This window comes from Melospiza georgiana, chromosome 9 (genome assembly GCF_028018845.1).
Source record: "Melospiza georgiana isolate bMelGeo1 chromosome 9, bMelGeo1.pri, whole genome shotgun sequence".
Lineage (NCBI taxonomy): Eukaryota > Metazoa > Chordata > Aves > Passeriformes > Passerellidae > Melospiza > Melospiza georgiana.
Genome location: NC_080438.1, coordinates 1,099,551 through 1,114,589, shown reverse-complemented (window position 1 = coordinate 1,114,589; position 15,039 = coordinate 1,099,551). Strand labels below are relative to the sequence as shown.

The 15,039-nt window shown below is 41.9% G+C and overlaps 1 protein-coding gene across 2 annotated transcripts; it reads left to right on the top strand.

Moving 5' to 3' along the window:
* Nucleotides 1–3,297: 3,297 nt before the first annotated feature.
* RGS18 (regulator of G protein signaling 18) lies at nucleotides 3,298–11,029 on the top strand. 2 transcript variants are annotated; one of them, XM_058030244.1, is made up of 5 exons: nucleotides 3,298–3,454; nucleotides 4,134–4,235; nucleotides 7,237–7,298; nucleotides 8,313–8,479; nucleotides 10,775–11,029. In XM_058030244.1, the coding sequence occupies exons 1-5, from the start codon at nucleotides 3,336–3,338 to the stop codon at nucleotides 11,027–11,029; spliced, it is 705 nt and encodes a 234-aa protein (XP_057886227.1). In that variant the 5' UTR covers nucleotides 3,298–3,335. The 2 variants fall into 2 exon arrangements, with proteins under 2 accessions (XP_057886227.1, XP_057886226.1); XM_058030243.1 differs by having other exon boundaries at nucleotides 7,234–7,298.
* The last annotated feature ends 4,010 nt before the right edge of the window (nucleotides 11,030–15,039 follow it).

Genomic DNA, 15,039 nt, shown 5'->3' with positions numbered 1-15,039 from the left:
TCCGATAAGGAATAAACAAGATAAATATTGAGGAGTGATAAATTGGTCAGAAGTGACTGAAGAGCAGAATTATTAATTAAAACCAAATTAGTTCAAAACACATAATTTTAGTTTTCAAGTCTTCAAATGTCTTTACATGAAAAATAAATATGGGAATTCATGTTTTCAGCCCATACTCTTCAGTGAAGTTTCTTTCCATGCTTATTTCTTCCTGTAAGAAAAAGCAGTAAAAACACTATTGGTTTGGATATTTTGTTTTTCTTCTCACAAATTTTGCTTCCCTTCAGCAGAAACATAACCCAACAAAAGCCATACTGGTAAGATTAGATTTGAAAAAGAACAGTGCTGGAGCTTGGCTGTGGGCAGAGCCAGAACATGAGAATGGAAATGGAGGAGGCAAAGTTTGCATTTACCTGGGAAGTAAGGAAAACAGCTTTGGAGAGAGATGCTCTGGGACTACTGACAAAGGAGGATTTCCCATTGTGCTCCAGCTCTTTGTGCCGAGCTGAACTGCTCAGTTGGGGCTGCACTTCTATTCAGCTGGACTGAAAGCCTGAATCTCTCAGAGACTCCCTGTAAAAAGGAAACATTACATTCTAAGTGTACAATACAATGCCCCTGTTGTTAACACTGTCAGTCAATTTTTCTTTCACAGTGGGCAGCTACTGTGTCTATACAAATCAAGCATGACCTGATCATCAGCTGTGACAAGACCTTATCAAACACCAACAGAAGCCAGCACAGACACTTTTCAGCCAAAGAACAGGAAGGCCCAAAGGATCAGGACATGACCTCATCATCCTGCACTTTATGCTCTATTCAATTTTACTTTTGTGTCACATGAAGATGGCTATGAAAATACATTTAGTATTCATCCAGCAATTGAAAAAAGTATTTCTGCAAGTAACAGAACATTAACTCAATATTGTTCTCATATTTTAGAATCTTGATTTGAGGGCTTAAAAATCAGAGCCTCCTTCCCAACAGATTTGTGAATATATTTCAGTGGTTAGAGAAACAGCTGGGAAACAGGACATTTAGTTCTCATCACAATTTTTTTAGAGCTTTCTAGATCTCTAGTCATGTCATCAACATAATATTGTAGGTCTGCTTTATCTGGTTTTAAAATAACTTATTCGTTTTCCTGTATCGTCATCCTGCAGCACCCAAAATGGCCCAGAAGCATTTACAGAGTCATTAATACTGTTACTATAACCACTGTAGCTTACAATTCAAAACAGGGATGCTCATTAGCACCAGCAGCAGTGCTGACAAAACACAGACTGACTTGGATGTCATTTGGCTGCTTCATGGCCTAGATTTAGTATAAGCTTTCTGTTAATGGGGAGGGGGAAGTGTGGGTGAGTGGGGGAAAATTGTTTGTGATTAATCCCCCCCTCTCCACACTCCAGATTTCTAAGTGAATTCTCAGGAGGTGCACAGCACACTGCTGCAGTCAGGACTGACACAATTGCTTGCACTGCAGTATAGGAATAATTCAATCTGAGTTGGACAGGCCCTTCAGACCATGGCTGGTGGGTGCTGAAAGAGGGGACACAGCTGCTCATCCCCATCTAGAAGCTGCCTGGCACAGTGGCCCCTTATAATTCACTTCTGAGTTATATTCCATCTCCAAATCTTCCTTAAATCAGCTTAGATAGGATGTGGAGGCTACAATTACAAATATTTTCCAGGAGCTGAAATCAGCAGGTAAAAAAGTTATGTCAGATGGGCACGGACAATATTTTATACATGTAACAGGTAAAAAAAGCTCATGTGACCACCACTATTGCAGAAAAGTGAAATAAAATAATGCAGTCTATCTTTATTTACTTATCTGTTAAAGGCAGAATAAATTATGAAACAATGTTGCAGTTAAAGCCAGTTTAAAATATGCATGATATAAGCCTTCTCTGAAATTGAAAATTAGGTTTAAACTGTAACCCTGCTTCCTAAAGTCCCTTGGGTTACAAAAGGCAGTTGTGCACTGTTCCCCATTCAGTCTGATTTTAAAATTTGTACCACACATGTGGCACAAGAGAGTTTTTCAGTTAACTCTTAAAAAAAATCACAATAGATTACATCTTATTCTTCTTTTAATGTTTTACAAATTTGGATTCCTAGCAGAGTTGGGATTTTTTCATTTCTTTTGAATATTAGTGTCTTCCATTCCCATTCTCCTTAGCTCCACATGAACAAGGCCACAGTGGGACTCTCACCAGAAGTACCCGTGGAAGTAAAACACAACAAAATTACGGGGGGTAATGAGGTCATGTCTTCTCCTCGAAGCTCAGTGTCCTACCTGAGAAATCAAAATGAGACATTGCCATTAAAAACATGAGAACTATTAAATTCTTAATCAATTAACTGCAGTAATTTTAACCCTTTCCAGTTTTTCATTCAGGTAACACTGAAGATGTTTCTTTATTAGATGTATTGTTCTTATGACACCTCCAAGAGAAACTGAATTTAAACCCAAGAAAATTAACTGACATCAGACTTGTATGTGAAGAGATAACTTGTGCTGATGAACCTCAAAGATTAATCTATTTTTACTTTATGCAAACTGAAATGAAAAGTTTTGGGTTATTTAGTAACACAAAAAAAATTTTTAAATGCAGAGGTTTTTTTTTCTGAGCTAAAGATTTTCTATCCTGGGTGGGAGATTGCAAGTAAACACAAATCCACAGACAGAGAAGTGAAAGAGGGAGCATTTAGTGGATGAACTAGAAATTAGAAGTGGGTGGTTGTAATTTCTGAAGAATGGTGCAAAAATTAAAATATCTGCTTGCAAAATGATTGATCAGCCAAAGCCTGGAGGAGACACTGAGAAACTCTGAAGTCAGGGTGCTGTGGATGGAGCTGTGTGCAGCACACAGCACTGACGCTGCAGAGGGCAGCTTAAGGGCAGGTGGAGTGCTTCTGGGGGCTGAAGAGAAGGCTGGATGTTATTTCATGTGACATTACTGTCATTTAGGTTAATTTTAGGAGCCTAGGGCATGCACAGGTGTTTGGGGCCAGGGGCTGGTGTCGCCCTACCGCGAGCAGGAGCTGAGCTGCGCGGAGCAGCTGCTGCTCTGGGCTGCGGTTTGTAGCACGAGCCCTGCAGAGCTGCAGTGTCACTTCCCCAAGGGACGAGGGCACAGCCAGAGCTGCCCGCGGAGCCCGGTGTGGGCACAGCTGCAGAGGCCAGGACAGAGCCACCTCCTGCCACCAGCTCCTCTGGACACAGGGCTGGGGCTGGCCAGGGCAGTCCAGGCTGCTGCAGCATGTGAGAGCGCGCAGCGGGGCCGAGGGAGCAAAGGGAACCCAGCTGGAAGCTTCTCTAGAGGAAGATGGAGAACCCGCTTCTTTTATTCCCCCAACTCAACATTTCTGCTTCAAAGGATAAACCCTATTACAAAGTCATGAAACCAGCGATTAAGGAAGAGCCAAACAAGGCAAGCAAGCCTGGGTAAGTGTTCAGGTCATGCCAACCTTCTGCGTGTTCTATTTACATGGAGGATTCTTCTAGCATAGTTTGTGGGGGTGAATTTAGGGCACAGCTAATTTCAGTTTTGACATATATGTGAGAACTCATGAACTGCAATCCTAGAAATTGTATGTGTAAAATATTAACTCTTTAAGAAGAGTTATCTCAAAGAACTCTCGGGTTTTTTTTTGGGGGTACAAGAAACATACCAAATTAATGATCTAAAAATACTAAGAAAGAGAGATTGCAAGAAGTTCTGAGAAATGCTTCTCTAAAGCCTGAATATGATCCGGGAAAGCTTTTTTCAAAAATTTCAAATGACAGGAAGCAATACTTCCTTTTTTCTTTGTGAAACATTAAAAGTAGAAGACGCTGAGCCAACTGTTTACATTGTCTAATGGGAAGTTTGGCCCCTCATCGTTAAAATAAATTAAAAGGATGCTGAAAATTAAAGGATTTCCATTTTTCTTTGACAGTGCAAAATATGTGCTAAGCTATGAAGAAAAAACCATTAATGTGAATAATATGCCTAGGAGAAGTAACACCAACATTACTATAAGTGAAAATAGGGAGCTCTATAATGCAGAAGCAGAGAATGCTTGAGAGGGAAAAACCAATTTTCTACAATGTTTCTTGAAAAGCCACTCCAATTCTGTCGTAGAGCTAAGCAGAAGAGAAATAGGCTGAGCCTGCTCCTGCAGAAACCTGAGTTCCATGAAAGTGATCACCTTGGCAAACCTGGAAACTTGACAAAAGCAGCAAGGTAAACATTGTAAAAGACTGGGTTGGTGGGTGATTCCCTCCAAGAAGCACCTGTGTGACTTGGGACGTTTCCTGTACCCATGTGTGTGCATTCAGACTGGGCAGAGTAACACTTTGAAAATTTCTCAGTGTAACCCAAGCATGCAAACACTACAGAATTACCTGGTATGCATCGAGGTAATCAGCAGTGTTTTCACACCACTTGGCCCCCATACATTTGCAGAGAGGTTTAAACCTTGTGCCAGCAGCCTTGGTACGAGTCCACTGTCTGTACAGAGCAATAATCCACTCAGAAATGCAGCTGGCAGGAAAATCATACAGCTCCTGGCAAAGCAGGTTTTTCAAATACTTCTGTGATGCACAAATGCCATAGCTGTGTTAAACAGTGAATGCAGAGTTCCTCAGTAACTGCAGTAATTGGTTGAACACTCTTGTCTCCAAAATTTCTACACTTTGGTAGTATTGTCCCTAGTATTTACCATAAAGATGCAGGGTACAGTCTTGGGTTTACTGACTTCCATAAGAGTTTAATTCCTCACTTCAGTGGGGTGCCAAGACATTGCTATACTAAGAATTGCATTTGTAGGTCCTGACTGAGAAGAAGAAATATGTAGAATGCTACAACACTGTGGCCGAAAGAATGTATTGGTCCTTTCTTTCCACCACAAATCATTCCAGAACACTTCAGTGCTTACCACAGCCTTTTCTCTTATTCCAGCAGTTCCCACTTTCTTGACCAAGCTGCCTGCTTTGACCAGAGCTGCTTCTACAAGCCATTAATGTGCTAATTGATGAGCACGTGGTAGAGGTCACCTAAGGACCCAAACTCTGCTTCCAGGACCCGGGGAAAAGTGGCTGGGGAGGGGGGATCTAAACAATCCCACCGGTGCATCTGAGTCACCAGGCCGTGTTTAGTGCTCACGTTTTGAGATGTCCTGGTTGCAGACATGTCAAACCATTCTAAGACTGCATCTGTAAAGAGAAAATAGAGCCAGACAATGCTGTGTGGCTCACATACCCCAGGTATTTAACGCAAAGTACAGCCATTCACTGCATTCTTACAATCTGCCAGACACTTTCAGAGCAGTAACAATTCTCTGAAGAATTTCCCCCTTTTAACATAATTTCCTCATTCAGCCAGCTGTCTTTTACCATGTTACTCTCCGCTGGTGCCTGACTAACAGAGATTTGACTGTTCTTGTATGAAAGAGAAACTTGTTGATTTTTGCTGGTCTTATATTTGGACTAAAGTGACAATCATATTTGTCAAAAATGGGAAAAACCAACCAAACAAATTTACTCTTTTTCAAATAAAAAAGTGAGATAATAGTTTGAAATTTATTAAGTGATTTACTTAGCTTTTATAATTTCAAATTCACATGTTCATTTTCACACAGAATTACTAAAATAAATAGAAAGAGATTTAAATAAAACACTGCAGATGGAAATTGAGGTGATAGTAGAAAAGTTAATTTGTTCATTTAGAAGTTTGGTTTTAGTTTAAATGTCTATTCATTTGTTTAAATTACTTTCTTCTCATATTTAGAAAGCAGCAAAGTTGAACAAATCTTGGTTTCTGTTTATTATTGCACAAGCTCACTGCTGCACTCAGGTGTTGGGGACCTGTGAGGCTCCCGGGTTGTTGCAGATGCTGAAGGAAAACCAGAAGCTCACAGGAGGAGTTTCCAAACCCACAAAGATCCTCTCCAGTATTTCATGCCTTTGTGAACTGAGTATGTGGTCTAAAGACATAAGGCTCTATCTTTCACTATGGCCAAAATAATTTCTGTAGGGACAGGAACCTGCAGCTGGCAGAGTTCATGGTACTTTCTGTAATTCTCATACCTAATAAACGCTGTGAGGGAGTGAGGTCTCGTTTCCCTGACTCCAGAATTCCCCTGCTTTCCCGAATTTCTCCTCATGAACTCTTTTCTTCTCCCTCCATTCCTGCAAGAAATTACTTCGGCTACGAAACATGTGATACCTATTAAAATTTTAAAAAACAAAACAAAACGCCTCCTTTCACTTTTTGTGCAAACCCAGAGTCATAATTGGCTTAAATTCCTTACCAAAGAGATTGGAATTTCCTTTCATCTAAACTACACGTGCCTCCTCCCTGCCAAGGGAGCCCAAACTGTGTAAATCAGGAAACAGAACCGCAAGCCTTGATGAGGAAGTGGGATCATGTTTCAGAAACGTTTGGTCCATAAATTGATTTGATCAACTAATCCCAGACCAGTCACTTACTGGTACTTTCAGTGTCCTGTGATTTGTCCTGGAATGAAAATGGTTCCAAACATGCACATCCACAAAGCAACTGATAAAATTTGCTTCTTTTTTCCCTTTCTTTGCTGTTTCCTAGGGCAGATTTTTCAAAATTGACGTGAAACACGTGCAACTTGACATACTTGATGAAGAACATGAGGAGTTTTATAAATGAGGCACAGTGTCTCAGAATAACATGGCATTTGAAGTGTTTGTGGTAAACAAACCAGACTACACGTGCTTTTGCCCTGTAAAACTGACACCTAAACCATATTGCTACAGTTTTTTCTTCAAGCTACAGAATTCTGTATATTTCATTAAGAAAGCAGACTGTGGTAACAGCCTCAGAGTGAGCATATCCAAAACTACATCTCTGCATGACTATCTCAAGTTTAAATAGCTGACAAGACCTGCTTCCCTTATGATTCACCATGCTACATGGTCTCAATTGCCTTAAAGATTAGTAGGACAACACAAATACCACAGTGAAAAGCCTCTGCTCTGATGTTTTTATAAAAAGAGAAAAGAAATATACTCTGCAGGAAAAAATGTCAAGAGTGAGTTAAAGGAAATGTTCCTGATGCCCCTTAGAGAATGATCTCCCTTAGTGAGGTGATCTAATCAAAGGCTCTGTGGAGCAGTCCTGAGCCACAATGGTGACAGATAATGTGTGTTACACAGCTTCCTAAATGCACAGTATGAACAATTATTCTAACTCCTTTCTGTTTCTTAAGCAGTGTGTCTCCTGAAGAAGCAGTGAAATGGGGAGAGTCTTTTGACAAACTACTTTCTGAGAAAGGTCAGTAGTTTTTTGTCTCTCCATGCAGACTGTTAGGATGGAAAATCGATGGTAAAGGATGGAAAATCATAAAATCCAGTTATGCCCTTGAATAGACATGCCAGTTACCTAAACTAGGTATGATGGGTCATTTATGGCAGCATGTGTTTCCTGCTCTTCTTGTCTTCTTCAGCTATAGCTTGCTGTCAACTTGTGAAAATAGTTTAAAATAATTTTTGTGTTTGGTGTTTTATTGAACAAAGTAATACAGCAGACAGCAGACTCCCTTCAGTAAACAGGAACATTTAACCATAATATTGCTCAAATATTCCCAACTGCATATGCTCCATGTACTTAAGACTTTGTCACTCCTGACAGTTTATTTCTAAGCCAGTGATTAGATCCAAGCTGGCCATCATTGAGAGGCCCTGCTGCTCCCATAATTATCAAATGCACATATGTTCCTGCCTTCATTTTGGAGGGGCACATGTTTCAGCTACAGTGCTGGACACTGTGGGCTTTTCAAAGCTGTTCCTTGAACAGTTCACATCCACACAATTGCATGACTTCCACAGATGAAGCATGCTTGGCAAAGAAAATATCCTCAGCAAAACAACAAAACAGCCAATTACAAAGATGCCGAAAGCCATCCATTTTAAATTGCTGCTGAAGAGTAGTTTACTTATGAGCAAAGATTCAAATAGATTTTTGATCAAACTGAATTGATATTCAGCTGGAATAAAGTCCACCACTTCCACATACTCCCATATGTTTTGCTTAATGTTTTTTCTAAATTTATGAGATTTTGGTAGCATTTTTTTACTGATGCTGAGAATTCTGTAAGGAGAGTTACAGGATCACAATGGAGAAACTGCACTTATTTACAGCCTTTATGTTTTCTAGGATAATTATCTCTAATGTGGTATTATTCCAAGGGAGCAAAACATATTTTACTACATTGCACAGACTCTTTGAAAGAGTAACTGTCTGATAAGGATAGATTTTTTTAATGCCATTCAACTTTCCCTTTTGTAGCTGGGCTGGATGCCTTCACAAAGTTTCTGAAAACTGAGTTCAGTGAGGAGAACATCGAATTCTGGATAGCCTGTGAGGATTACAAGAAAAGCAAAAGCGCACATGATCTTCTGCCAAAAGCCAAGACCATTTTTGAAACATTCATACAGAAAGATGCTCCAAAAGAGGTAAAGACCTTTCTCATTATACATAGCGTTTGATTGACACAACTGCATCTGGTGAAACTTTCTTTTGGGAAGTGCATGCCCAGAAGCAGCTTCAAGAGCTAATCCTGCAGTCCCCTGATATAAGAAGACTTTCATAAAAGTCAAAACGCTGGAAGGAGCACGGACGTGTCTTGATTGACTCCCTCTCCCTTTTCCACCCCTCCACCTCCAATTGTATATCCCTGGTGTGTTACTGTCAGCACAAAACGATGCTGATATGACAATCCTCACCAATGCTAAGGCCTTTTCTTAATATCCTAAGAATGAAAAAAGTTTTCATATTTCCAACTTATTAATTTTACTGAAGTTTATGAAGGGTTCATAAATGAACAGAAGAAATAATTTTTTGCCTGCCCTAAAAAGGAGATGAACAGGTTGGGAGATCATCAAATTTCAGTGAAATCACAAGCAGCCTCTTGAATAGGTCTTTTTGACTTACATTTTCCTTTAATTCTATCCCATTTGAGTAGATAAATAGCTGTATTTTTTTATTTGCCAGAATAGGGGAAGTTAAACACTTACTTCTGCTTCCTTGCAATGAGGGTGAAAAAGGTGTAATTCTCATTTTAGTGAAAAGATTGCAAAGCGGTGCAGTTTCCATCTGCAATTCCCATAGATTGCATTAGGATTCTGATCTGCTTTTCCTAGGAAATGCCTACTTTTAAGGACTTATGTCCCTTTCCATTCCTTTCCCTGCTGGGTGCCTTTGGGGAGAAGCAGCCCTGGACGGGTAACAAGTGCTGACACTGCCAATGCTTGAGACTGATTGAAGCAAAGAGATGAGCAGGAGAAAGCTGAGGAGAGGACAAGGCAGGGAAGTCATAGCAACATAACAATTTATTTCTCTGCCATTCTTGAGTTTGGTGCAGGCAGGGTGGAAGCTGTGGTTCACCTTGGACACTTGGCTTTGGTGTGACTTCCTCCCTTGGGCTCAGCTGAGACCACATAGCTCTGCAGCTTGCATATCTCCTCTAATTCCTTGTCCAGCAGAACTCTTTTACACAGTTTCTAAGCCTACAGTTTGATGGGATCATAAAATTTTGGATGAGCGGACCCTTCTCTGATCACTAATTGCCCTTCAGCTCTTAGATCTAGACTATTTGTTCCAACTAGTTGTATGGAAATGACAGGCACCTCTCAGGGAGGAAAAGAAAAACACTATAGAAGTCACTTTTTGATTGGGTCAACAAATTTTAAAATATATTCTACCTTATTTTTCAAAATAATGTGCTTGAACCAGTGCCTGTCACTTCATTAAAATTCTTATACTATTAAACATTTCCCAGGGTGAATACAGCAGCACATGGAGTAAATAGTAATTTTGATACACTTCCTCAATCTAAGGCCTCCAGAGACCCATTTAAATTAAAAAAAAAAAATAGAATTTTTCCACCTTCCTACTACAGAAAGTACACAGAAACCAGAAATTTTAACTAATCACTAATGTCATCTTATTAGAACAATTTCTACTTTAATCCTACATGAGAGCAGGGGAGATCTGTAATAGTCTGGTATTGCAAAGCTGGGAACATGTGACTATACAGTGTTCACTGTTAGAAAGTTACTTTTAGTCAAATATCAGAGTTTTTCTTCTGTTTCCCCAGTTTTCCATGATACCAATGATACAATGGGATTTGTGGAGACTTTCTGAGAGCCACCACTGAAGGCAAACACACTAATTCTGTGGTGTTAATATCCTGTTGTATGGGGGATTCAAGGTCCTCCTCATGCCTTGAGAGGCTACTAGAACAGAGGCTGGGCAGAGTTAAAGGAATAAAACAGAGATTTATTAAAGGCCTTCACAGGATACACCTTGGGCAGTACAAGAGCCTGGCCGTGGCTACACCCAATATGGACGACAAGTCACAAGTTTTCACACTTTTATGTTTTGGTCCTTTTCTATCTTGGGGTTAATTTTCCAATTCCAGCTCCAGGTGATGCAGTCCCATCCTCCCAGTTTGCTTTCCTCCATTCCCTGTTGTTTGCACTTTTTGGGCCTGAAGCTGCAGTGGTGCCCTTGGTTCTGGGCTGGAAAAGGATAGTTTTGTCTAAGCTGTGGAGAGAACTTGCTAACACTTTATAAGAAGTTCAGAGTTATAAACTAATGCAGTACAGAATCTGGAAAATATGAAGGCTCAAACTTAAGGCTTCACTCTTATCAGAAAAGTCTTTTCCTGGTGTACAGTATCAGTGCTGTAGATAGTAACACTGGATATGCATGAATGTACATTAAATACCCTTTTCCTCGTCCTCCAGGTGAATCTGGACTTTCACACCAAGGAAGCCACAAGCCAGAGCATGGGGCAGCCCCTGCGCAGCACCTTCGACGCGGCGCAGAGCACGGTGTACCGGCTGATGGAGCAGGACAGCTACCCGCGCTTCCTGCGCTCCGCCGCCTACCGGGGCCTGCTGCAGGGCCGGCCCGCGGCCCGCGCCCCGCTCCGCCGCCGCTCCCGCTCCTTCACCGTCAGCGACTTCCAGGGCGTGCGGCCGGACCTCACCCTGTGGTGACAGCGCAGCTCAGTCCTCCTCACCCCGTGTGGTGACAGCCCGGCTCAGCCCTCCTCACCCCTGTGTCCCTGTGTGGTGACAGCCCGGCTCAGCCCTCCTCACCCCTGTGTCCCCGTGTGGTGACAGCGCAGCTCAGCCCTCCTCACCCCGTGTGGTGACAGCGCAGCTCAGCCCTCCTCACCCCTGTGTCCCCATGAGTCCCTGTCCCAGCTCAGCCCTCCTCACCCCTGTGTAGTGACAGCCCGGCTCAGCCCTCCTCACCCCTGTGTAGTGACAGCCTAGCTCAGCCCTCCTCACTCCGTGTGGTGACAGCCCGGCTCAGCCCTCCTCACCCCATGTAGTGACAGCCCAGCTCAGCCCTCCTCACCCCTGTGTCCCCATGTGTCCCTGTCCCAGCTCGGCCCTCCTCACCCCCTGTGTCCCCATGTGTCCCTGTCCCAGCTCAGCCCTCCTCACCCCTTGTCCCCATGTGTCCCTGTCCCAGCTCGGCCCTCCTCACCCCCAGCTCCTGCAGCAACCCGGGTGTGTTTTAAACACCAAACCCTCAGCGGGTGTAACTAAGTGGTGAAGCAAAAGAAAATTCACTTATAGCAGGTCAGAGTTCTGGAGCAGAATCTCACTTTCATAGAAAAGTAGGTGATGTATTGGCATGTCATAACATGTGGAGTTTTCATATAGGAATTTTTTTTTAAACTCACAGCAAAGACTGTGATCAGATTTGGGGGAAAATTTTGATTTTCCTGCTTAAAAATGTCTCATATAGTGCCATTTGATATTACCAAACACGTATCCTGGGCCTGTACCTTTATACCAGAGTTTCATCACAGTTAGAATATCTGTATCCAGTCTTTGCACACATTTATGTTTTTTGCAATATTTCCTACACTAAGCACAGAGAATTTGTGGTATTTTCTGATACTGTAAAACACACAGGAACATTATTAGGTATAATGCCAATTTACATTTATTTTAACTAAAGACACTGCATAATTAAATCTATAATTAAAATGTGGCCATTGCCTATTTTAAGAGGAACGTAAAAATACCTATTTAATTTTTTAAGTTACATTTTTCTTATTCCACATGTCTGTTGTCTACTTTTAAGTTATGATGTATATATTAGCTTTGGCATCAAATGCATGTATTCTAATTTTTTGCAACTAAATGAGCAGCAGCAAGGGGAGAAGAATGCTATTTTAACACAATGTGTATTCTTAAATACCAGCTGATGTCTATGTATATAAATATAAAATATTTCTACTTTTATTTATTAACAGTCATGGTATACCAACTTTGCTATTACAGCTCTTGGACTCAGGCAGGACAACTTTCAGTTCCATTGGACATTAATATCCTCTCTATAGGTTATAGAAGAGGGAGGAGAAATCTTCTTTTTTATTTCTTTACTATCAAAGACAGACATATTTATTTATAGTCAGCACACACATTCATTCTGTTCTTTTCTTTCACAGTTGATGCAGACATACCTTGAAGCTTGGGGCAGTTCTTAAAATCTTAAACATTGGTTCAGTTTAGGAAGGGGCTGCAGGATTTATCTATAACTATGACTTGTATATTACATTGTTTCTTGTGGAATTTAAGCTTTCTCCCTTTCCCTCCCCTTTCTGTAAATGGTGAAGGAGAAGAGATGCAGTCCCTGAGGATGGGACTTTGTGTTCATTGGTAATTTGGGGTGTATAAGAGCTTCTGGATCTGTAGGTTTCCCTGTCTGCTTTATTAACTTCCAATAAATCAGATCTACTTAAAGAGTTGCCAGGATTTGATTTATCATCAGTACATTGATTTGATTTATCATCAGTACATTGAAGACTTCACCTAGGTTCAACTCTAGCTGTAATCACTGCCACAATAAACAAAATGTTACTGTGCACAGAGATCCAAACTCATGTGGAAATGCTGCTGAGCCACAGTGACCCAGGAGCCATCGCCAAGCTGGGGAACAGAGAGGAAACACATTTGTAATGGTTATCTATGCTGGTTTATTCATCACCCTCCCCTGATCTCAAAACACCAGGCATAGGCTCTTTCTGACAGTGAAAGCAGTCTTGACCTGGCTGAAGGGGTTTTTTCACTAAAGAATAGTCAGGCATTGGAACGAGCTGCCCAGGGAGGCGGTGGGGTCACAGTCTCTGGAAGAATTCAAGAGGCCTCTGGCTGTGGTGCTTGGGGCTACAGCTTAGGGCTGACTGTGGCTGGGAAAGGTTAATGTTTGGATTAGATCTCCAAGGTCTCTTACAGCCTTGGGGATTCTGTGATGAGGGAGTGTCAGGATCCGTCCTAGTGAACGGATGACCTGATGGTTCGTAGGGGCGATCTCAAAGTGCAAAAGAACCGACACGGTACAAGGGGATTTGCAGTGATAATCAAAACAAATGCAGTTTTATTGAAATAACCACAGCAAAAATGCGACAGAGGGATTAAGGGAGAGAGAAAGACAGAGAAAGAGAGAGGAGAGAGAGAGAGGGGGATATAGCTACCAACGCAGAGATGAAGTCCTTTGGTCCAGTCCAGTCGAGGGTCCGCCTGTTACGCTGGGGAGATCTCAAAATCTCTAGCTAACTCAGAGGTTTATATTATTGAAAATTGTGAGGGGGAGGGGAAACATATACAATAAGGAATAGATGTAACAGGTAGTCCATGTTCTCAGGAGTAAACAAGAGCCATTGTTTTCTTGGTCCAGTGGTCACAACCTGCAGGCAAACATCTCGCTTCGGTCAGCTTGCCTCCCCAACACACCTCCCCCGGGCTGGGGGTTTCAGTCCCAGTCCTTGGGAGGAGTAGAGGGGCCTTTTCACATGGGGGTTCCATGTCTCAGTCCTTGATGGAGAGGCTCCTTACATCTCAGTCTGTCTGTCACGGTGGTTGTAAAACAGGTGAGGGTCTTCTGTGGGAGACCACCCAAAACTCGGGAGAAGTCCAGCCAGGCCGAGAGGTGGAAGAGCTTCCAAAGCCATTGTTGCAAAAAGGGCACGGTGCCCCCTTCTTAGCACACAGCAAACACTCCTGTGAAAACAAATAGCTTAACACTGAGCTTTCAGGTCTCAGGGCCTTTGGCGTGTGACTTTTCTCCTTCAGAGACAGAGATTCTAGACAGGGGGGGTCTTCTCTTCAGTGGTCCTCCAATGACAATCGTGAGGCAGATGAGGGAAAATTCAGACAGACTCTCACAGGGAGTCTCTAGTATCACCAACAATGTCTGAATGCCTGTTCTCAGATATTTAAAATATCCGTGTTGGAGGAAGAGATTTGAGAACAGCCCCACCTGAGTGCTGGCACTGGCCTTGCTGCCACACAGACATAAAACCTGCACACTTGCAGCTAAATTCTGCCCTAGTGTGATTATGTCCCTTCATATCAGTGGAGAATCCACATCTTGGATGGATTGCCATGAAGGAAACAAATGAAAAAAGTACATATATTTAATACTGTTCCAAAATCCAACCAAATTACAAATATAGTACCCTGAGTAAGACATTTTCCTGTTAGCAAAATCCCAGCTGCTAGTCAGAAGGGTCTGCAATGATAAATAGAAGTCAACAGGAGCCCTTTATTTCGTTTCACAGACACATGGAAAATTTTGCTTATCTCCAGGGAGGTCTTCCTCAAACCCATCAGTCTGCGGTACTGACAGCGCGAGGACCTCTTATGAGTTTTATAATGAAAACAAACAAATAAGATATTCCTGGTAGCTGTTTATGCATGTGTGTTTTCCAAAGATAATTATGAACCCTAGCTGAATTTACAGCAGACTAGTGCCATGGGAACTACTGTAAAAAGAAAGTCAAGATAAACTCAGAGAAAGGAAGGCAAAGGACACAAAGATAAACCAAAATGAAATAATTATCTGGCAATGGGTTTTTTTCTAGAAGAGGCTCCTTTTAGTGGGGGAAAATGAGCACTCTATTATTTAGTGCTGTGCTGCAGTCCTGAAGATGAACTAGGTATGGATTTAGTACAAGTCTGTGATGCTGTTTCAGGATTGATCAGCC